The 23,958-nt window shown below is 43.8% G+C and overlaps 3 protein-coding genes across 5 annotated transcripts in view; 2 read left to right on the top strand and 1 right to left on the bottom strand.

Annotated features, from left to right (window-relative positions):
• LOC1279738 (uncharacterized) overlaps nt 1–23,958 on the top strand; it is a 135,910-nt gene that overhangs the window by 69,982 nt on the left and 41,970 nt on the right. For all 3 annotated transcript variants that reach the window (XM_061643513.1, XM_061643511.1, XM_061643512.1), the window contains exons 4-9: nt 1,072–1,210; nt 1,474–1,543; nt 4,327–4,437; nt 22,446–22,652; nt 22,767–22,912; nt 23,329–23,479. In XM_061643513.1, the coding sequence (XP_061499497.1) occupies nt 1,072–1,210; nt 1,474–1,543; nt 4,327–4,437; nt 22,446–22,652; nt 22,767–22,912; nt 23,329–23,479 (824 nt within the window). The remainder of the gene's footprint in view (nt 1–1,071; nt 1,211–1,473; nt 1,544–4,326; nt 4,438–22,445; nt 22,653–22,766; nt 22,913–23,328; nt 23,480–23,958) is intronic.
• Nucleotides 5,520–7,345, top strand: LOC1279783 (pheromone-binding protein-related protein 6). The gene is made up of 2 exons (XM_001231180.3): nt 5,520–6,665; nt 6,761–7,345. Exons 1-2 carry the CDS (start codon nt 6,258–6,260, stop codon nt 6,776–6,778), a joined length of 426 nt encoding a protein of 141 aa, XP_001231181.3. The 5' UTR covers nt 5,520–6,257; the 3' UTR covers nt 6,779–7,345.
• On the bottom strand, nt 8,312–9,224 carry LOC1279782 (pheromone-binding protein-related protein 6). The gene is made up of 2 exons (XM_319532.4): nt 8,715–9,224; nt 8,312–8,634 (listed from the first exon to the last, which is right to left on the bottom strand). Exons 1-2 carry the CDS (start codon nt 9,165–9,167, stop codon nt 8,617–8,619), a joined length of 471 nt encoding a protein of 156 aa, XP_319532.4. The 5' UTR covers nt 9,168–9,224; the 3' UTR covers nt 8,312–8,616.

The raw sequence follows: 23,958 nt of genomic DNA, 5'->3' as shown, positions 1-23,958 counted from the left end.
GGTGATGTACCCTTCGGACCGTTGTTTCGACCGACACAATCTCCGGTAATCCGCTGCAAAGCATAAACAATCTGGCGACAAATGGTGAAAGGTGTTTATCTTCACCTACCACGCGTTATACAGCACTCGGGATGAGGTGAAGGATGGGATGTGAGGGGTAGTAGAAGATCCTCTCTTGGTACGGTGATACAGAAACAGGGAGAGGGGTAGACAGCCTGACATTAATGCGGTTTCGCTTCATCGCTTCAATGTCATCGTGTTCGCGTTTCCCTGTTGCCCCAATCCCAATTCAGGGACGATGGTTGCGATGGTTTAGAGAAACAAAGCTGTTTGTTTGTGTCTTTGGCGGTCGTTGTTGACACTCACGTCTCGCGTTTGGATTTGAGCCGTTTCCTCCTGCACCTTTCCGCACACAAACACAAACAAAGAAGGTTGCATTGGCAAAGGGGAGCGGTGCACGGGACCGCACCTCAGAAGCTAATTATAACGCACAACCACGAGGCTTTCGCGCGAACCGTACCATTTCCGGTTGGTGTAAGGGGTAGGGGGGGAGGTAATTGAAGATGGAGAATGAGCCTGAGAAGGTAAAAGCGAGACCCCCCCCTCCCCCCCCTGTTACCACGAAACCGATGATAATTAAAACTTTTTCAACATTATCGCTCCGCTGGGAACCAAGTCTTCGTGGGAAATCGGGCATCGCAGTTGAGCGCGGTTCGGCCTTGTCATATTCGAACCTGGCTGCGTACGCACATCGTCTATTGTTTGTCCTTGGCAAAGCGGTGGCTGAAAAACAAGAAACACGCGTACCTAGCAAGCGTAAACCCGAGCTACAGTTTAGCTCTCTTGAGCCCAACGCCTACAGATTCCAGTGAGTGCCTGGTATACCACTCAAACTCACACATACAAACGCACGCCTCTGGAGACCCATGGTCTAGGAAAGGGGAGGACACAGGTGGAAGTTTATGAAAATTTTAATTAACCAAACTTTTTTTCTCTCTCATTCTATCTCCATCTCTCTCTCTCTCTCTCTCTCTTTTTGTGCAACCATTTCCTGATGCTGGCCAAACACAGCTACGACGTTCGGGGGAGACAATTCTCCAAGGCCCTCTACTGGTCGGAAACGAGCGCCTTCGGACCGAGGGCGTACTTCGTGACGATCTCGAAACCGGCCGCCCTCAGCGTGGACAACATCCAGCTTGATGACGAAGGGGTAAGTGTATACAGTTTTTTTTCTATTTTGTATTGCTTTCTTCCTTTGCTTTCCTCCATTTTCGGTACGGAGTGTTCCGTTGCACAAATCCCCAAAGCTCGTACCAAGTTCCTAATCCTCGGTGGAGAGATTTCAGGCGCTGCGTTGCTCTGTAGCTAAACTTTCAACTTTGTGTGTTTGCTTCCGTTTACTAATAGTGTTTTCTTCCTCTTCTTCTTCTTCTCTTGCTCTGTTAACCTTTTTTACGTGGTGCCGTTTCGCAGGTGTACCGGTGCCGGGTGGATTTCCAGAACTCGCCCACAAGAAATCATCGCATCAACCTAACCGTAACCGGTAAGTTTTCGACCCACCACCCAGCTAATCCGTTCCCCAGAAAAAAGGACCGCAACACCACGAAAAAAAGCATCTAACTTTGTGCAGGTGTATGTGTGTACACACCGTTGCCAATTAATTTCATACGATGTTAAAAAGCTATAAAAATGCAAATTCAGCATCAAGCGCCTGGGAGATGCAGTACTTGATATTCTTTGTAGCTCGGCAAACAGCCATGAACTATTTATGATTACAAATGCGACGCCTCCGCTTCGTGTTAGTCTTACCATGTACGTTGTAAAGCCAACACAAAAAAGCAATCAGCAACCTCAAACGAAACAGAGTAAATTGCACCGCTTCGCTATGCTGCGGAGACTAACACGACTTTGTTTGTTTTCTATGTTTTTGTTTTTTGGTGGACAAACTTTTCCAATTGAGAAAATTGCTCATGCTCGAGAAAACAGTTCGTACATTATGCTTACTCCAGACAGACACTGCCAACCATTACACCAAATGCGTCCCCGTGAGAAGTGCGCTTTTGTCAAAATGGTTCTATTGGCCGAACAGGTACTTGTGTGAGTGAGTGTGTCTGTAAAATCATAAGCTTAAGAGAGCAAATGATGTGGTGGGGTGTAAATTTTTCGTGGGGAAGTATTTTTAACACAATGTTTTTCGTATTCAAAAAGGAGGAGCGAAAACAAAAGGGAAGTAAACACCCCTCACTTGCTTACCCGAAGTGATGGTCGAAAATGTTTGGGATTGCTATTTTTGTACACAGCCCTTTTGGTTTTGTTTTGGGTCCTTCTTCAACGGTGCATGTACCTCGTCCAACCAATCAACATCATAATGTTAGCCCGTTTGCATAATTTACAGACGCTCTTTGCATAAGCAAAATAAAGCCCCATTTTTTCACGTTGCATTACCGGGCGATTGTGTGTGGCCGTGGAAGCCTCTTTCTTTTAATCAAACAGCGAAACATTATCCCAATCCCTCCGTTCAAGTGGCATTGTGCACAAAAAAGGGGGCACTTTTTTCATCCCCTCTCCCCGGTCATGTGCCTATTTGCACATCCATTCGAACGATTAAACGAAAGCGTAAAACACAGCCCATCCGGCGTGTAACAAGCGCTCCAACCAGCGCCCGCCGGGTTGGGGATAGCATTCCCGGTTTGCCCACTTTGCTGCAAGTGCCCCGTAATGGAATTCAAACAATTTCCTGCACGACACTTTAAACGTTCTGCTCCCGCTCCCCCGGTCGCGAAAACAAACTCCGACCGCGCGTGCTCTTGTCAAACGCGCAAATCGAGCCAAGTTTAATTCACTTCTGCCCAGACAATAATGCAGTGCAAACAGGAAATGAATGTTTACATTCGATCTGATAAACGAAACGTTCCGGCCGGGCAGGAAGTGGGAATGGTTCGGAGCGAAAGCAGCCCCCGGAACGCGCCACGAAAAGGTCAGTTTGTTTTGGTGGATGAACTTTTTACAAAAAGTCGCTGCAAGAGGAAGAGTTACTTATATTTATTGGAGCTCCCGGTCTTTTCGCCTGACTGTACACAGCAAACATCCAATTACAGTACAAAGGCTGGGCGGTTCTGATGGTGCGTTTATATCGCACATTGGTACAGGTGGTTCTTCTGTTGGCAATCTTAGCTTCTGAGGTTTATTTGTGAACATCCTTTTCTGTTACTTTCCCAAATCAAACGCATGCCCAACATTGATTTTAAGAGGTAAAAGAAGAAGAAAATTTACTCTCTTTCATTTATTCTTGATCGAAGTTTAAAGTCTTTTTGCTATTGAAAACAATTATTTTGTTGTCAAATGCTTCAAGAAGATATTCAAAGTATGTTTTTAATTAAGAATTATTTTATTTTAGAATGAACTACATGCATTCTATAGTAGAATTATTATGAAGTTGAATTCCTGGTCGTATAATATGCTCCTGGTTATAGACTAAAAATTATTCGAATAAACAATCAATATCTTCTGCCATCTGACAGGCCAGCCTTCTCTTAAAAATAAAAAGTATCAGCTAAATCATACTCTCTGAACTACTGAATTACAAGTCTCAATTTGACTTTCGCGCACTGCTACGCGATGCGACCATAACCTGCGCATTGGAAGAGGACGCACCCAATGTAACATAGCTTATATTTATTCCTGATTATCGTTACGATTGCTATTCATGTATTGAAACTAAACCTCATCCCATTGGCGCTACCTATTTTACGCTTGAAATGTATGGCCTAAACTTTTTAAGTTCACGCCTTGTGTGACCTAGGCATTACAAAATTCGATTTTGTTCTCAAATCCCTATGACTCATAAGTACTTAAGGTAGGCTCGATCGATTAAAAGTCCAACTGATTGCCAATTTAACTAAGATCTAAGATTCATGTATTGAAACTAAACGACATATGGCCTAAACTTTTTAATTTCACGCCTCGTGTGACCTGGACATTACAAAATTCGGTTTTGTGCTCAAATCCCTATGACTCAAAAGTACTTAAGATAGGCTCGATCGATTAAAAGTCCAACTGATTGCCAATTTTGCTAAGATCTCTAGCCCAGCCGCATTTTCAAACGCAATCAATTTTCATCCAACTCCCGACCAACATCCGGCTAATAAAGCCAAACGAAAACGAAAAACCTTCGAAACCGCCTCCAGATGATTGATTGGCCGAAATGCGTCACGCAACCACACGACACCGGTGTGCGTTGTGTGTCCTTTGCGGTACGGCGTCTCTGCTCCCATGCCCAACCCAGCAGTAAGACATCCACTAATTTCGTGTGTCTATCTCTTTCAGTGCCACCGCATCAGATACTCGTGTACGACGCGTCCGGGCTGGACGTGACCGGTGCGATCGGGCCACTGCAGGAGGACGACAACCTGGTGCTTACCTGTGAGGTCCGCGGAGGTAAGTGAACGGTCAACGCAACGAACCGCTAGCTCCAGAGACAAGCTCGGTGATGAGCCTGCTACACGCAGCCATTCGAGGCTTCAGCTCGTAATTGATTGATTTCCGATGAAAAGTTTGTACCGGTCCCGCCAAATGCCAGACGTGCAACGACGCCATCGGCACTGTACGCCCAGGAAGAGGGGAAACCCTGAACCAACCACTGAAAGCACTATACTTTCAATTTTAATCACCAATACAGCACGTGCTTTGTGCGTGCGTTTGTACATGTCCATTTCGGTGCCTCCATTATTCATCGGTCGAATCCGTTGGTCAATATAACTCACCGAACGGTTCAATGTTTCGATCGGCAGACTATTCTTCGCACTACCTGGCACAGTCGTACATGGCTGACTAGCTTTCCTACATGCAAAGCCATTAAAGTGAGGCAATCGCAGCCACCTTCGGTGCGGTTGGTATGGCTCCAGCGACTTCACATGCGTTCGCCGCAAAAATTTTGCCATCTGCCGTGAGCCGTTCGGATACTCCATGCCACAATAACAGTACCATCCCGCTCCGATTTTGTATGCCAATTCTTGCAATTTCGCATGCCTATGATTCGACGAAAATGGCTAAATGAATATTCGATGCGCTCAACGTTGATGATCCCGCTTGCCATGAACCTTGGTCAGAGCTTGCGAATTTGTTAGACTTCACCATCCCTTACCGAAACCAATATCAAGGCCTGTTCGCTGCCTCTGGATCAACACTGCAGATCACGTGGGCTAACTTTACGGCACAAGTAGATGGCTAACTTTATTGCGCTTCACCAGTGTGCAGGCGAGCTGCATTAAATTTCTACCCGCAGAAGCCCCCTTATCGAACGCACATAGTCGTCTGATCATAAATTGAGGTTAGGACAGATTTCTTTCTGGAACAATGTTCGCTCGTTTCATAACCGCTTGCCAACAAATGTACCCTCCCATCGCGCTCGTTTGCCTGCCCTATCTTTGCCAAAAACCGCTCGAAGGGCTTTAACGAGTAACTTTGCACCGAAAACTACTGTGCAATTAATTGAGAAAAGGGGTCAGTTTGCGATGAAATTGAGTTCGCAATGATTTACTGCCCAGCGTTGTTGGCCCTTGTCGGCGACTTTAGCGCTTTACGTTCGGGTGTATGTGGATATATTTACTGTGTACGTGTGAGTGTGTATAGGAAAGCTCTAAAATACATATCTCACACCATTTGAGCACTGGAGGTGAAAAGGTGAACATTATTGGAAAGTTTGTTCGATGGAGAAAGTTAGTTGATATGTCTATTGCGGAAGCAGATTCGAACGAAAGTTACTAGGAAGTGGAATATCTAGAGTGAAACATAATTTGTAACATTGTAATAATTACAAACCTTTTGAAATTATTTGGAATAAAAATAGTAACAAACATGCTTGCCACACTTTTCAGAAACACTTTTGAAACAGGTTAGAAACTATGCTAGAAGCAAAATGAATGTAAATCAAAAGATTTAACCGAATATAAATAGTACTCTGCTTGTTGTATATCTGTGAAAAAGAAAAGAGAGCGAAAATGTGCTGACTTTGTGATGCAAAGTCAATAATTAAAAATAATCAATATGTTTCCGATGCGTCACTGGTTAATTGCACTGACGCCATCCAATATTTTCTAACCCATCAATCATCCACCTTTCCCCTTTGCTGTACTCAAGCTAACATTCTGTAATTAATTTGTGAAGTTCATTTCATGACAGTGGCGCTGTGGCTGGACATCACCTCTTTACCTCTCAGTTGTAACTAGGCATCTCAACTGGTGAGATTAAAGCATAACATGTTGACTATTGTTGTAGCTACATCCATCTGCCTGATGGCAACTGTTAGTGCAAACGTTCCAAATTCTCTGTCCCCGGAGCTACTGCAGCAAATGGGGCAATTTCGTTCCGAGTGTCTGCGCGAAACCGGAACCACCGACGAGCAAATTGAACAATTCAATAGTCCACAATCGGTGCAGGCATCGCACGAACTGCAATGCTACATGTACTGTATGTTCCGCCTGCACAACGTTACCCGTCCGAACGGCGAGCTCGATCTGATCGATGTTTACCACGCCATACCGAAGCAGTTCAACTCGATCGCGCTGAAAGTGCTCGCCAAATGCAACAAATCGACCGGGCCGATTGCAGATGCGTGCGAACGTGCCTATTCACATCATCGATGCTGGAAGGAAACGGAACCGGAAGTTAGTGATCGTAATTATTACAAGGGCAAAGGGCAGCTTCGACTACCAGTTGCGGTTTGTTTAATGTTTTGAATTTTTCCTCCTCTGTTCTGTAGCACTATCACCTATTTTGATGCCGATTCTCGCCAAACAACTAACTACACATACACATACACATGGTTGCAACTGCTTCGGAAGCAAGAGTTATCGAAAACTTTTAAGGAGTGCACTGTTCTATACCCTTACCGGGTGCAATTTTCTGTGCATCTCAAATTTGGTCGTACCGTGCGGAAGTTTGCCGTGTCGGAAATAAGCTATACCGGGGCAGGACAGGTCGGTGTAATGTCCAAGCGAGGGCCGCTTCAAACTCTTAATTGACAAAGTATCGTGATAAAATGTAGACCAAATTAGTGCTCGCACTGGAGTGGCCTTGGTTTCACTCAACTAAGCAGGGTTGAATGCAGAGCAAAGGATTGAACTTTCTGTAGTTGAACTTTCTGGTTCGTATTTGGCAAAGTTTATGTATAGTTATCTGTGTTTCATGATGTTGCCTTGCGGTTTTAATGCAGTTTGTCTGCTACCATCGTTTTTTCAGCTTGTCATTACTGTGTCCATTCCAGCTGAAATCGAAATACCAGTTACCTTTATAAGTAATGTTATTAAAATCTGAACTATAACAAAATAAACAACATAAACAATTTGCTAAATAACATTAATTTTAAGCAGTCTTTTTTATGTGTCAATTCATCAACAAATATAATCCAACTGTAAAACCATTTTGAAACAAACGTTAAAAAGATTTTATAAAAAGATAAAGTGTCTCACTTTATACTGCATTAAGAGATATTTTCCAATATCGATTTCAACTCAAATTGTCATGTTAAATCTGTTCTTAAATCATTAACCCATGTCTTAAGTTCAACCTATTTTGCCATCATTCTTATGAATGATACTACACTTTTCCACCTTGCGTTCTCTCACAAAAGCAATATACTGCAACAGCATAAACACCACACTGGACAAGCAGTACCATTGAAGACAGGAAAATGCTTCGGTGCTTCACATTGACTCTTGCTTAGCGTGAGAATTGTACAGCACGTGAACGTTAAAAAAGAATCATAAAGTACACTTCAAATTGGTTCATTTTTTGTTTTGTTGCTTCAAGTTATCGTTTCAAACATATCGCCTCGAATGCTTGAAACGATTAAAGCTTCAAGCTTCTTCAATTAAACAGACAGCGTTCCATATTCAGCTGCACCACGCCATAAACCCACACCGTCGCACCACACGGGGAACCAGACACGTTGCAGTACATCAACCGTGTACCTTAGAAGAAATTTCCGCAAAAGAAAAAGTTTGTTGACTGGAAAATGGAAATTTCCATGCACAAGAGAGGCATTAGCAGCGACACGCTAACAGTAAGCTGCAAAACAACCGGTTCACCGAAGAGCGCTGCTTGCATGCCGCTCGTCTGTCGCCCTAGAATGTGCTCCGTACCTGTGCCTGTGGCTGGTGCTAGACGAAGTTCTTTGTGTCGGAGCGAAAGTTGCGAACGATTGCACAATTGATTTACAAACAAACAAACCGGGTGCAACTTCGAAACGAAGTACAAACGTTCTTTCTTTGTCCTAACCACCGCCAACAACACCAACACGGCTGCAAAGAACTAAACGGTTGTGCTTACTGTTTATTCAAGAATCAATCATAAAAACGGTCACGTTGAACTTGTACTTCCATTCTGCGCACCCTGCCGGGACGTTGTACATTGATTGATTGATTGCTGTACGATGTGGCGCATTCGTGACCATCCATCCTCAGATCGCAGAGACACGCACACACACACTTGTGTTTTGAGTGCCGATGTATAATGGTCAGCAGGCAGGCATTCAGCAGGCAACAGCGTGTGTCTTAATGTAGCTAGATACTTACTTAATGGGTCAACACAACAAACCCGGTTGACTTTTGTCGCTTCTCACACCAGATAGTAGTGCTGCAAAAAGAGGTTGCAAATGTGTCGCCATTAAAAATGGGCCTCAATCCTCGCACTCACGGTCCCAAAAGCTTTCCTACCACAGGGTCCGACGTTTTCCAGCACTTGTGAAACCAGAACGCCCGTTCGCACACATCCTTGCCCTTGGGCCGAGTACACCTCACGCCCATTCGCAGTGCAATGTCTTCAAACTCTGTCGGCACATGTTCGAGCAGCTTGCCCATGTGCAGCTCACCGCGATCATCGGTCACGTTCGTTACTCGGAACATACAGTCCATGTAGCACTTGAGCGCACGATTATCGTCGAACGGATCGGCGTCACTGAATCGCTTAACCGCCTCCGGGCTAACACCCGTCTCCTGCAGGCACAGCTTGCCCAGTGGTCGCAGAAAGGCAAGAGTCTCTGGCGGAGGATATTGCCCGTCCCGGCGCGGCGCTGGCCGTTGGGTGGTGATGGTGCTACAATCCGCCCCATCCAAGCACTGCGTCACTAACAGAAGCAGCAGCAACAGTGGGGAAGCTTGAGCCAACATATCTGTGCCCTCTATGCGAGCCGACAAAACGGTCGACGACCAGCCCCACGTGCGGATGGTTTTATATTATTCGTTTTAATTGCCGCCTTACGCTTAAAATAGCTTTGCCATCGCTTCCGGCGGGCTGGAACAGCGTAACAGCTACGTTCGCGTGCGCGCCACCCGCATCGCCCCACAACTGCATCCGGTGTCGGAGTTAAGTAAACATCTAACACGAGTAACCTTTCCTGTCAACGAGGTCAAACTTGAAGCGTGTTGCATCGATCAGTGTAGCCGATTTTATATCGACTCCACCCATCACACACCCACATATCACATCTTGATGAGTCGTAGTATCAAGCTGCACTTGACTTGGTAAAGTTTCTCTGCTCTGCAAACGCCGACTGCATAAGACGCTAATGATTGGCACGCTTAGGACTTTGAGTTGACTCTTGGAAAACAAAACGCTCGCAAAGCACCGGGAAACGGGGTTGCGCAAAGATAAATGGCGCTCTACACAAGCTGTGGCAGGGGCATCGCATGGTAGCGCACTCGGTAGAAAGCGGCCATCATTAACCTCGCACTCCCCGCGATTTCACCCGACCCGCTCCGCTCACGCTAAAACGCATAATAAAGTGCGGCAAAGGCGCAAAAATCCGTCGGCCTCCAAAGGGACAGGCAAAAACACGGCTACCAAATTCAACAAATCGGGAAATCTTTCTCAAGACCTAAGGTTCATTTCCGACAAACCTTCCTCTACATCCGCGCGCGCCGACCTCCGTCCTCCTGCGCTGCCACCGTGGGCACCATAAAACCTCCGACCGACCACAAGAAACCCGGTGCCCCGGAAATAGGCTCCCCAAAGTCAACGCAAACCGGCGGAAGATCCCGCGCAAGATGATAAAGTAAACAGTGAGCGGCTCGATTTTCATAACGAACTTTATGAAGTCAAGTTTCGTCGGCAAACGACCTCTTTCATCTTCGTCATCATCGTGCGGCATTTATTTCTGGCGACGCGAGAAAGGGGTTATAGCCCGAGCGGGTGGGCGAGTGTGCACAACTTAGCGAGCAAGAGTTTAAAGACTTGCAGACAACGGTGCAAGATGCAAGATGGGGAGATGAACGTGAGCATGATCGTTGGATACAAAGGGCACCTCACCCATACACACACACACACACACCCATGCGAACGCGCAAAATGCTGCTCCGGCATGCTTTATCTTTATGACGATGCTGCCCGGGCAACAAGGGTTGCAGAAATTTAATGTTAATTTTTGCCGTCACAAGTTTCGCGGGCGCTCGCGGAAGGAGCAGGACGCGTTTGTTTTCCGCTAGGCGCATGGTGAAACAGAGAAGAAAAAACAATGACAGAGATTGTGCTGCCAACATGCTTGATTTTCTGCCAACTTCTTGTTTGCCCGTTTCGGGCGGATCGTTTTGCGCATAAAAATTAAACGCTACCCTTCGTGTGATAGCTTACGGTCGTGGAATGGTTGGCGTGCGGATGTGCTTTTTTACGCTTTCTTTTCTCTTTTTTTTTTTTGCAATTTCACTCGGCGCAGAGTTGACTCGATTGGCGGGTGTATTAAAATTATCACCTGTGCCGTACCGAAAAAGGGAAAGTTTTTATTGGTGTTTATATTGAAGCATTCAGCGGGATTTAATTCTCATCGAAATGGTTAGCCACGAAATGTGTTTCACGCTCGTCGCTTATTCGATATTGGACTTTTTCATTAAGCAAAAATGAAAAGTAATGGAGCTGATTTTTTTATTAATAACATTGATGCCCTTTTATGTTGGAGACTCAAGTTCCTATTATTTCAACGGCTCAGCCATTTTTGGGAGTAAATTCATTCCACAAACTTCAAAATTGATACTGGACATATTCATATAAAAATTTCATGCGAAAGACTCCAAACTATCGAAAACATATGGTACAAGTCAGTTGGACACTTCCGCTCAGTTAAAATTTTACGAGCTTTATAAATATCTCTATGACTTTATCAGTATTTTTCCCTTTGTTATCTTTCTTCATTAAAACAAAATAAAGGCAATTATGTGAAAAAAATTTATATATTTAATTAAAATAAGTAAACATTTTTTTAAAGCAAGCAATTATTAAAGACAGTTTGTTTATGTTTAGTATAGTAAATGTAATCGAAATTCATATTTAAGGTTGAATAGTTCCCAATTCAAAATCTTATTAGAAAAATGTATGTATCGAGCGATTTTGTAAAAAAATACTAACAGTTTGGCTTGAATCACAAATAAACAAAATCTTAAGTGTCTTGAACTCGCTATTTTGTATACATTTTGTTGGTTTATTGCATTATAATCGACCGTATTCTGCTCTTTCATCGTCCATATGTCACAATCAAAACGTTGTTGTTTTGGAACTAAACTCTTCAGATTATTACATTATAATTACATTACAGATTACATTACATACATTACATTACATATTATTAAATTACATGATTGTCCAAATATTTATATTTATTTATTTTTATTTATTTATTTTATTTTATTATTTGCTCGGCCACGTTGGGTTACAGCAATAGTGCTTACTGACTATAGTATAACAATTATTCACGAAGGAGTTGGAAGGAGTTTATGGTACGGAAAAGGAGCGAAGACGGGATCGGTAGACAGGATAGGATATGTTGAAATCGAACAGATCATAAGTACTATTAAAAGACGACATAGCTCTTACAAAAGGCTCATTGCGAGCAAAACGTGTACGACATATAGGTAACTGGAGACGAAAACGATAACGTAAGGTGCGACAAGGTGCATACAAATGTAAGCGCGACAGAAGTGAAGGGGTATCAATCGTATTGAGCAATATGCCAGCGACGAAAGAAGCCTGAGCGACCGAGAAGCGGTGCTCCAACTTGGCAAGGCCTAATAAAGGAACTGGCAAGGCCTCATACGAAGGAAGCGGAATAGAGTGATGACCCAGCGACCTACGAAATACGATCCTTGTAAAACGTCTCTGGATCCTCTCAATCCTTTGGAGCAGAGATAGTTGGACAGGAGACCAGATGACACAGGCATATTCCAGTACGGAACGGACCCAACAACAATAAAGGGACTTAAGACAAAAGGGATCACGAATTTCAGTGGACATGCGACAAATATAACCAAGACTTTTGTTGGCCTTGTTGATGACATAGTCCGTGTGCTCCTTGAAAGAAAGACTCGGGTCAAAGAAGACGCCAAGATCCTTAGACAAGGACGCACGGGGAATAGGGGCATCACAGACACTATAAGCATGAGTTATACTTGTAGAAGATCGGAAGAAAGACAAGACGGAACATTTTTGAGGACACAGGACTAAACCGTTAGAAGCACACCATGTAGAGAATTTACAGAGCCAGGATTGAAGGACTAGACAATCAGCTGTAGAAGATACAGGAAGAAAAATTTTAACGTCATCCGCATATAGCAAGAAGCCGTTAGGAGGAAGGATCGAAGTACAGTCATTGAGGAAGAGAATGAACAGTAAGGGACTAAGGACACTACCTTGAGGGACTCCCGAAGAACTAAGAAAGCATTCAGAGAAAGAGCCACAGATTTTAACTGCATATGAACGATTCTCAAGATAGGAGTTGAACCACGGCAATATAGAGCCACCGAAACCTAGTTTTCGAAGCTTAGCAACAAGTAATGATAGAGGTATACTGTCAAATGCCGCTTTGAAATCGGTATAGATAGTGTCTACTTGCTTACCACTAGACAGATAGTGATATAGAGAAGACAAAAAACACATTAGGTTGGTGGACACTGAGCGATTGGGCATAAAGCCGTGTTGTTCCGTAGAAATATAATTTTTTACACAAGGCATTACAGATAAATGGACAATTGACTCGAGGATTTTAGAACACGCACAAATAATAGAAATGCCTCTGTAGTTTGATGCTAGTGTGCGGTCACCTTTCTTATAAATGGGAACAAGCCAAGCTAGTTTCCATTGACTAGGAAAAATCCCTACACTAAGCGAGCGAGAAAAAAGACGAGTGAGAATAGGAGTGAGGGTATTGCCACATTTTTTCAAAACACAGGCAGGGATGCCATCGGGGCCTGGTGAAAACGAAGTTTTAAGTTTGGATAAAGCGGATTTTACTAGGCTTTCACTTACAACGACTGAATTACATGATATCACATCAGAGGGCGTGTAAGACAAGCCCACGTCCAAAGGAACCTTAAAAGTACTAGGATCGACAAATACACTAGAGAAATGTTTGGCAAATAGGTTACATATATCAGGATTGGACGTAGCAGAGGACAGATCAAGAAACAGGGTGGATGGAAGGCTAGCAGAGCCTCGCCGAGAGTTCGCAAAACGAAAGAATGACCCAGGATCAATAGTGAAGCGCATTTGAAGACGCCGAACGTAGCGACGATACAGATGGCGATTAAGAAGACGATAAGCCTTAGCCGCATATTTATATACACAAAGATTGTGTAAAGTATTATTTAAACGGTAGGCGCGTTGAGCGCGGTTTTTGTCCGATTTTAATAGACGTAAAGCTCTGTTCGACCACTTAGGATTAGGAGCGGGTTTAAGGAGAGGACAGCAGGAAGGGAAGGCGGAAGTGATTACATTAGTAAACGCTGCTACAGCTTGATTAATGTCACAGTCAGCATTAATAAAGGACCAATCGGTATCGGCTAATATACGATGAAGCTTTTGGTAGTCCAATTTTCTAAAATTGAACATACGAGCCGTAGGTATTCGTTGGGAGGGTGCAGGGCGAGAGTGCGTAAGGAGCACGCTTGTCTCAAGAGCAGGATGATGATTGTCTAGCGCGACGAGTGGAACAGGTGAAGCTATGACGGGGGAGCAGCATTCCAAGAAGCCAGCATTGGCAAATAGAAGATCTAATTGTCTTCCGCGTATATTTTTTATGCCGGATAATTGCAGCAAACCGTTTACCGACATTCCATCAAGCAGAGAAACATTTTCACGAGATACACCAGTAGGAATGAACTGATTAACGCACGATGCCGACGGTTGCCAGGAGAGTGATGGTGAATTAAAATCACCAAGTAACACCATAAGATCATTTGGTTTAAGTTTGCCAGCAACGAAACTAACACTCTCATGTAAATCGTCAAGGACTACTTCGGAAGAACGCAAATCGGGTGGTTTGAAGCTTAACAATCGCAAGGTTTTGAAGCTTAACAATTGTCCAAACAGACTCCAGCGAGTCGAACGGCAGTGATAAAGTTGACGTGTTCAGCACGGAAGAGCAGGCAATGAGTACACCACCACCACGGCAACGGTTACTGTTGAGAGAATTTCGGTCGCAGCGATAGATGACATACGCATCCTCCGAGATAAGAGAGGACGGAATTGAACCATCGAGCCATGTTTCAGTTAACACCAACACATCCATATCAAGCTCAGATAGAGAGAGGCGTAACTCGTCTAGTTTTGTGCGCAATCCTCTTACGTTTTGATAGTAGATGTTTAGTCGATCGATCGAAGGAATGAGAGAGCGAGATGCGCCGGGAGTGCTCTCGCTGCAAGTTATTAACGGCGGAAGAGAGTCGGACGGATTGTGTGTATTAGATGCAGGGTTAGCTTCCATCAATTCGGGTAAAGTCGGTAGTTCATGAAAATCTTCAGCCGGATCAGCCGGTTTACGCTTGCTGAAAGTACTGCGTATAAGGCAAGCTCATAGGACCATGATCGGGCGAAATAGTGAAATCAGCGTTTCGCAGTTGTGTCGTGTGGTTGATAGAAGGTGGCGATGAATGGTGATCCGATTCACGGGTAACAGGCGCAGAAGGTGCATGGGATGCTGCAGTAGTGGGTCGCCAAACATTGACGGAGCGGGGATTAAGGTTGATGAACTCCTTAAAAGTGATCCCGCGAGGCCAGGTTGAAGCAGCCAAAGCAATAGCCCGGTGCGAATCCGGTACACCAATTTTAAAAGATACGTAGGAGAGCGTAGAAAGATCCCGGTCGCGTCGTACAAGGCTGTATACCAAGATGTCGTCTGTCCCTATGTTGGAACAGGCCATTTCACGGATCGCTTCAATCGGAGTATCAGGAGCAATACGGGAGATAAAGACCCAAGTACGGGGTGGGCGTTCAGGAACGGTCGTAATATTGTTGTAGGACAACCCTGTACCCGATGACAGCATAGCGCGTGTAACGGTATTGGTAGGCGACGAGTCGGGAGAGCGATCCATCAATCGGCGTTTAGAAGGATTCTCACCAACAGCTTGATGGGTGAGCTTAGAGGCCGCAACTGGATTCGTGGTCGTTGAGTGCGTAGCAGGAATCGCGGAATGGTGAGCACTCGATGTAGTAGTATGCGTGGCAAGATGAGAGTTGAGCTTGTTCATTAGTGAGTTGAAGGAAGTGAGAAACTCACGGTGCATGAGATCAAGCCCCTTGATGCCATGCTTAACTTCATCAAGCGTTGTGAGTAGTGGAGCCTGTGAGTAGTTGCGTTCCATTGAGTGAGAAGCAGTAAGTGAGTCGATGAAATCTTTCACGGAACGAATTGATGATGCTGATTCCTGTTTCATCAAAGCTATCTCGTTTCTAAAACAATCCAGTGAAGAGGAAAGTTCGAGTCGCAAGCCAGCTGATGTCGCCTGCACAGAACGTGAGGTATCGCGGAAATCGGACTGCAACGATTCCAACAGGTAGGCAGCATCACGAGAAAGGCCGTGCGAAAAGCGTAAAGTGTCAACGGCCCGCAAACGCTGAGCACAATCCGCGCAAGCCCAGAATAGATTTTGTGACTTCTTAAAATCACGCAGGAGCGGGGTTGAAAGTCCAATGCACTTATCGTGGTAATAGTGTTCACACAGACCGAAGCACGGAATTGGATCGTTGCTAATAGCACCTTCACATTTCTTACAGATCACGGACGCCATCGCAAAATAGCGCAAAGTTCAACTGCACAATGAGTGGTCAAAACAACCGCAGGCGGATCGCAATGTTTATTTGTTGAACCGTACAATTCACAGGTGCCGCACAAATTTGTGATACGTGAACGCGCGAGTGCAAATTAACCGAACTAAAACAGTTCAAGCACTTAACCAAGAAACCGAAAAATCGCGGTAAAAATCAACTTGGAAATAGCAGAGTGAGAAAGCACAACCAGCCGCTATGAGTGACAAGTGACAAGTGGTCAGGTCGTGAGCTTAACTAGGCTGTGAGGCAATGAATTATGCTTCAAATACTCACGAGCACACAATTATAAACTGAAAATCGTTAGGATGATTCGGTTATACAACATTTTAAATATGAAATAGGCCTATGATATTTTTGCAATTGAAAAAGCTAGACAAGATCACTATGGAATTCATTTCCCGGGCTCTAATCGAAATTGCATGAACTAATCCTAAGGGAAATATACTAGAAACTCAAAATTTCAGTGGTTTTTGTGTCATGGTTATCATAGCTTTATTGGATACAAAAGATAATTTAACGACAATTCATGAAAGGCATTTACTGTAGGTAAGAGAGCATATCACTATAACTAAATGATGGAAATGCATTTGAACGTTTTAATGTACAATATCGAGTGTCATAGTTATAACAAAAAAAGGTAAAACTTATCCATTATTACATTCCACACACTAGTTAATGGGCCTCTGAAAAAAAGTACAAAACATTGTGCAAAAAATACATCACAAACATACTGCAACTGTGTAATGAGTAGTTCCATTTCGTGCAAATTATGTTTCCATTTTCATATGTGTGTGTCCACGTGCCATTCCACATCATCGCAGCACGATACTAATAAAGGCAAAAAGGCAGTAAAATGATGCGGTTTCTCCAAAGCCCATTCGCACCTTGCTAAACCGGACCGAGCGTTTGCTTGGCGATTCGCGCAAACCCAAACCCCGTAGCATATGACACATGACGGACCAGAGCGGACACATTCATTAGAGTGAAAATTTAATTATGTTGTCCTTTAATTGTATAATTTGTATTAATGTATGTAAATAGCGTTTTCTCCAGTTATTCCACGCTCCCTCTACTACCGTACCTTGTTTTGGCCGCCGCCGCTTGGGCACTAATTTTTCTTTCACTTTAAACTAACGAGCGGCACCGTCCGTACTAAGCGGCCACCATTGCCGACCTTTACGCGCCATTTTTTTTTTTTTTTTTGCAACATCACTTTTGCTGCGTGCGTCACACATTGCAAGCAACCGCTCTCACACACGTACATACATATATGTGGTGCAGTATAAGCAGCATGGTCACTCGCCGTAACGAACCGGCTGACCGCACTGCCCATGTGTCGCCCGTGTTGGGGGGCTTTTAGTGGAAAAAACCCCTTTTCACGGGCAGAGTTTAATTGGCTGCCGCCATATTCGTGTTTCGTAATAAAATCTGATTTATTTTAGTTTCCTTCCCGCCTTCACCATTTTGGCCGACCTGCGGTGGTTACTAGCTAGCTAAATCTGCACCGCAGTCCATTCTCGCCCATCTTGCCACACGAACACACTCACGTTAAGTCGTGGCAGGAGTGCAGCCTTAAAAATATCACCGAGTCGCTTCTGCCGTACCTTCCTATTACTTCCGGTTGGGGCGGAGGAAGGGTTGTGACTAAATTTATAAAACGACCAACACTAAAGCATCGTTACAAAGCGAGTAAATGCAAATGAGAGAGAAAGGGAGGGAAAGAGAAAGAGAGAGAGAGAGAGAGAGAGAGAGAGAGAGAGAGAGAGAGGGGGAGAAATAAAGAGAGCCTGATGGAAAAAAGCAGGAGAGCATACCTGTGACATGGTACCCGAAGTACAATTTTCCACCCAATTCCGTACGCCAAACGGACAATGAGCAGTGTGGTAGTTCGTTTACTTCCTTTTTTTTGTTTCCTTCGCAACGTTCCCATCGGCATCGGAAGGGTTGCAGTGTAGCAGTCATGTAAATTTAAAACACGTATCTGATTTTCGTCCTTCGACGGTGAGCGTGTTGCACCGGGCAACTAAAGCCCCCGCTGGCGAGCTGGCAGGTTTGGAACCGACTTACGTAATCCAACCCGGTCTCGCGTGACCCGCTACACGACGATGCATTGGTTTGGGGTGCCGTGCGCTTCCCGCTTCCGCTGTTTGCTATCTTCTTTGCACTTTCTCTCGCGCTCTAGAGAATATTGGGGTAAAACTGGAACAACAGCACCCGTGCCTCTTAATGAAACTTTCCGCACGCTGCAATGGTTTTCGCGCTGGGAACGCTGCCAGTCAGGTGGAAAATACACCTTCAGCTACTCGAAAACAACAATTCACATTCGATTTTGTACGCAAAACTGAATATGCTCTGGTGCTGTTGACTGTGTGTTGCCGCATATTTTTGTGCACGTCTTTTTATGATATATTTGCTGTGCTGATTGCAAAACATGGGCACATGCAATCGGTTGAGTTATGGTAAAACCATGAAAATGAAAGCTTTAATGCTACTTTTCACAAAAAATATCCATAAAAAGAAGGTGTAGTTGTGCACAAAATGTGATTTTAACAGTTGATAAAGTTTTTTTAACATATTGTGATGTAAATCAATTCAACAGATGTTTACATTAAGTTTCATTAGTCTAAATGTATGTAGACCACCAGCTGCAATTAAATCTTTGATAGCTGCTTTTTAATAACAAAATACCGGTACAATTACAAAAAAACTAAAGTGAAAAAGTTTGAACTGTTTATAATGCCAATTTTAATTTTAGTGCTGGGTGCTGGTTGTTATTATCATTTTCCCAAATATGTCACGTACAACTATTGAGATAAGATTACTCCTACTATAAACATGTGTTAAATACATTATTTTACCATCTGTTTTGAGATAGAACTGATGAAAATGTTAAACTAAGACTATTTTATTATAGGCTACTATAGCTACGAATTATAGAATAATCATATTTGATTCTTGACTGCCAATAATATCAAAATTTGTAACCGATGCTTATACAATATTGAATGAACTGTTTTTCCTTGACCCCCATTTCAGTGACCGTGAGCATTAAACCGTATTTCCCTCACCTTCCAATAAACAAATTTTTCATTGCAATTTTCCTATTCATGGATGAAACCGTCAAAAAGCGGAACCAACCACTAGCGTCATAAAAGGTTGGCTATATTTTGCGCCACTCTGCACACATTCCACAGGCACACACACACACGCACATACATCAGTACATTAGGGGAATATTGAAGCCCGCTGTGTGTGGATGGGTATGTGTGAATTTGTATTGTAATAATTTTAATGAAATTTTATGACCTCTCCAATTACCCATCGTACGCGTTCACTTACAACGTTCTTCACTCTCAGTGTCGTAGATGGAAGCCCACGTTCAAACGGCATTTCCTAGCAAGGCCAACAGGGGGAATGAGAGAAAACAACATCCACCTCGGAAACGTTGCATAAGCCGCTGCTGGCCAGTGCCACCGTCCGTGAGTAGGTGCGGCGCAGGAATATCCGCGAGTGGCGAAAAAAGGCCCGAAATAAATTATCGTAATTACCGGTGCTAATACGTCGTAATGCTTTGATACACTTCTTTATATGAGTGCTTGTAACTTTGTTGGTGTGGCTGTATGGCTTTTTTTTATGTGCCCCGTATCTTTGCCTCGCCCTGCCCTTCATAACTCTGTATGTAGTGTTGCCGTATTCTTGTGTCACGCTAACGCCAGCATCGAGCATAATCTCGTCCGGTTGGAAAACCCGCCATAGATCATCCCGGAAGCTCACACAGGTCTATGTAAATTTGCCCAGCTGCTCCAAACGTCAGCCAAGGGCAGCAGCAGCGAGAGCCTGCATGCACCGCTCCAATGGTCCGGCAACGGGACGGTCCGGCCAAATTAATTCTAACGATCGGGCATTATGTGTGTCCGGTGGAGAAGTTTTGCAACAGTTTTTGCAAGCAACTGTTTCTGCCGTTGGTAACAAATTTTTATTGCCACCCCTATTCTTTCTCTCCCACCCCCTCCCCCCTCTTTGTTGGTTCTTTTTTTTTATTTGCAGCTCTTTTTGTGCCCCGACAAGCTCGGTAACGACACACCGATTGCGCCACCGAATGGGCGATGGATAAAGTTTTCCCATTTTTGCTGCCATTTTCGAGCAAGACACTGTGCTTGAAAGACACAAACTTAAATACACACACACACGCACACACATATAAGCCGGCAGACACAGATGGAGACGAGACCCCCGTTCAAGTGACACTTGGGATGTAATTTATTGTACTACGCGCTCGTTATGAAATTATCGTCTTAAAAGCATTGTTTGAGCGCTCATCTTCATCGTTTAACCAGGATTGATGAGCTTTCCTACCTGGGACGATACCGTTTTCAAAATTAGTTGATTCATATACTTAAATTAGTATACAAGAGCAAGAACAGCAAGGACAAGAAGCTTTGACCATTATCGGTACGTTTTGAATGGCCTCGTCGTTGTTAATCTACGCTGCCCAATTTGATATAAATCTTTTTACAATGCTTTTAAGCAAGACCCAATAAGGTGGCCGTACCTTTTTGCTTGGCTTTGTTCTCAATTACCTTTACGAAAAACCACTGTTGCATGAATGATAAATAGAAGATATATTTCCCTTTGAGTACTTTTCCAAGTTATAAAACGATTAATTGAAGCTCTTTATATGTTTTTAAATTTGTTTGCTGGCCACCACGTTGCCTTCAAAACAGCTGCAGCCCAAAACTGTTTGTTCTTCAACTTCATCATAACTTCATCCTTGATAGTTTGATGTTTTTTGTTTGACATTAACTCACTGTATTCAAAACCAAACGTTTCCATCTTTATGATAAAAATTCAAATATGTTAAAACATTATTATAAACCACATCAGTCACTACTCAATCATTGCATTAGTAAACAAACCTAATGACACACATTTATTAATATTTATAAACATATTGAACGGATTGGTATATCTAGTAGAATTGTTATTCTTCAATAATGAGAATGGAATATAATTGATAGAAACATATGACTATTTAAGGATAAAATAATAAATACCATTTAAAATCATTTTGGCTTCAAAGGTATTATTTTACTTTTTTATCGAAAAGCAATTTATGACAATAGCAACCATCTCTACTAAAAAATGTTGCCGATCACTGTTCTACGAAAAATAAGCTTTCATATCTAGAAAGCTCAAAAGTCTATTAATGAAAACTGGCACTGTCGAGAGTATGACACATTTCTGCTTATAACACATAAAATCATACACTCACATCGCGCCATTGCAGGAATAACAAAACCCCAGTTCTTGGGAATTATTCTTTCAATTATCCGACAACAGTTGCACTATCCTTCGAGTATTTGCACACCGAAAAATCGGCTTACTTTGAACGCACTCACACAAACACACACTCGCCCGTGCACACACGTCAACAACAAAACCCAGCTGCATGCGGCACCCGGAGAGTGATGCACTTCAAATTTCCCAACGAAACGGTGCGCAATCGGTACAGGCCGGTGGCACGCAATTCACCGAAAACTTGCCCATCGCAAACTTGCATCGCGTGCAAAAATGTGTGCACAATAAATTATTTTCCCTATGGTCAATAAATTATGCACATGCATCTATGTACCTATCTCGCTCAAGCGCATTTCGCCCGTGCCCGTGTGCATTCGTGGAAATTTCCCGCAGTTCATAAATGTACGCTTCGCAGCAGGTACACCACACCGCGGCGCTGGGAGGGAAGGGAAGGTGGTCTCTCCGGTGATGAATAAATGTGCCTAATAATTCCGACTGCACTGTGTGTACCGTACAATTTGCCTCATTTTGATGTACGTTACACATCACCGCACGAGACACGTGGGAGAGGATATTTTGTTCCTTGCGCACAATAAATGGCTGGGAAACGTCATCTGCGGGTGAGTGAGCGAGCTTTTTCACAAACACGAGGTCGGCAAAATGTTAATGTTCGGTTTTGGGTCGGTTTCGCGACCGAAAAACTGTGCAAGCGTGTGGTGCGGGCCGGCTCAAATGATTCACAGTTTGTGTTTATTACTCTAAGGAATTGTTGGGCAAAAACAGTTTCTGGCAATATTGTAGAACAAGGCCCAATTGAATGTGTTGCAAATTGCGTGCAGCATGTTCGATAATTATTAGGTTATTATTGATCCATACAATAATATAGCTGGTTGCTTCTTCTTACATTCTTCATGTAATTATCTTCCGATCTACATGCTACTTATGCACTTTTCCCTGTACCGACTGCCGTCCAAAAATAATCATGTCGTTGTCGTTATTATTAAACAACATTTCCCTTGCTTCTACTCTACATGCACCCACGCTTTTGTTCTACTCCACAGGACGGCCCGAACCTACCGTCACCTGGCTGAACGGGGACGAGATCATGCAGACCGGCGGTGGCATCTCGATGGGCCGGCACGTCACGGTCAATCGGCTGGAAATACCGAAAATGACACGATCGGCACTGAACAATACGTACAAGTGTCAGGCATCGAACACCAAGCTGGTACCACCGGCCGAGCGTAGCATACGGGTGGATATGTTGCGTAAGTGTGATGCCACCGTTTCACACCCGTTTTCACACCCACTTCCTGTCTGTGTGGTACTTTTACACCTCTCGTTTTTTTTCAATCGATTTTTGTTTTTTTTTACAAACGCAGTCAAACCACTCTCGGCCTCACTGTCATCGAAACCGAAACAATTGATATCGAACCAGGAGTACGTGCTGGCGTGCAATGTGGCCGGTTCCGTACCGGAAACGGACATCAAATGGATGCAAAACAATCGACCATTCACGAAGGGAAAGGTAAGTTTTGGGGATTTTTTTGAATTATTGTGCAAAAATGGAAGCAAACCCTTTTCAGAATGAATTTATTTTTAATTTTTTTAATTTATATGTAAAATATCTTGAAGGATCAACAAATGTTAAACAGTTAGAAATAACTTCTACAAAGCTTCTGCCAGAATAAAAAAGTTGAATTTACGAACAAGTGTAGCATCTTCATAAATCGATAACTAAAATACCCTTATACCTTGGGTACTTTTTTTAGAACGCTGCGTTAAATCAGAAGCTTCATCTTCCCATCAAGTCAACCGTATTAAATTCAACTTAACGAAACTGTCATTATTTAACCTTTAAGTTTGAACCGGATGAAAACGTACAACAGTCCGCCAGCAGCAATCTCACTCTCACTTCACCCTACTGCGTTATCCACCCCGTAGATAAAACTCATCAATAACAGCTCGATGGTGTCGTCCGTGCTGAGCTTCCGGCCCCATCCCGATGACGATGGCACAATTCTCAAGTGCGAAGGTTCCAATCCACGCCTACAAAACTCCGTCCTCGAGGACTCGGTCATCATGAACGTGCTCTGTAAGTAGCGTCACTACAATACCCCGCATCTTTACCCATACACACAGACACATACACATACACAAAGGTTCCTTAACCGATGTACGAGCCTACCTTTCACACGGGAGATGATTTGTAGCTTGGGTTCGGTTTTTGGTGAACCGCTGGTGAACCAAGGGCGTACCAAGGATTGCGTGTGTAAGTTATAGGAAATGAATCAACTTACACGCCTGCTTCGAACGTTGGGCAGGAGCACCGTGCCTCCCGCAACTACTCAAACACGCCCCTGTAGACCCATTGAAGTGTCCAACAGTGAGCTGTTAAGGTCATCCTCGAATACTCTTTCCCTACTAGCAACGAACACACAGACACACACAAACACTCAACTGTTACAGCATTGCTGCGTCCATTAAAACTAAACTCTTCCTTTCTTTTCTTTCACCCATGCCGATGATCTCGCTCCTTCCTGTGCCGATCTCGCCGGATTCACCGCCAAATCC

The sequence above is a fragment of the Anopheles gambiae genome, chromosome 2 (genome assembly GCF_943734735.2).
Source record: "Anopheles gambiae chromosome 2, idAnoGambNW_F1_1, whole genome shotgun sequence".
In the NCBI taxonomy this organism is placed as follows: domain Eukaryota; kingdom Metazoa; phylum Arthropoda; class Insecta; order Diptera; family Culicidae; genus Anopheles; species Anopheles gambiae.
The sequence above is the reverse complement of the archived record's forward strand: the minus strand, read 5'-3'. Positions and strand labels throughout refer to the sequence as shown.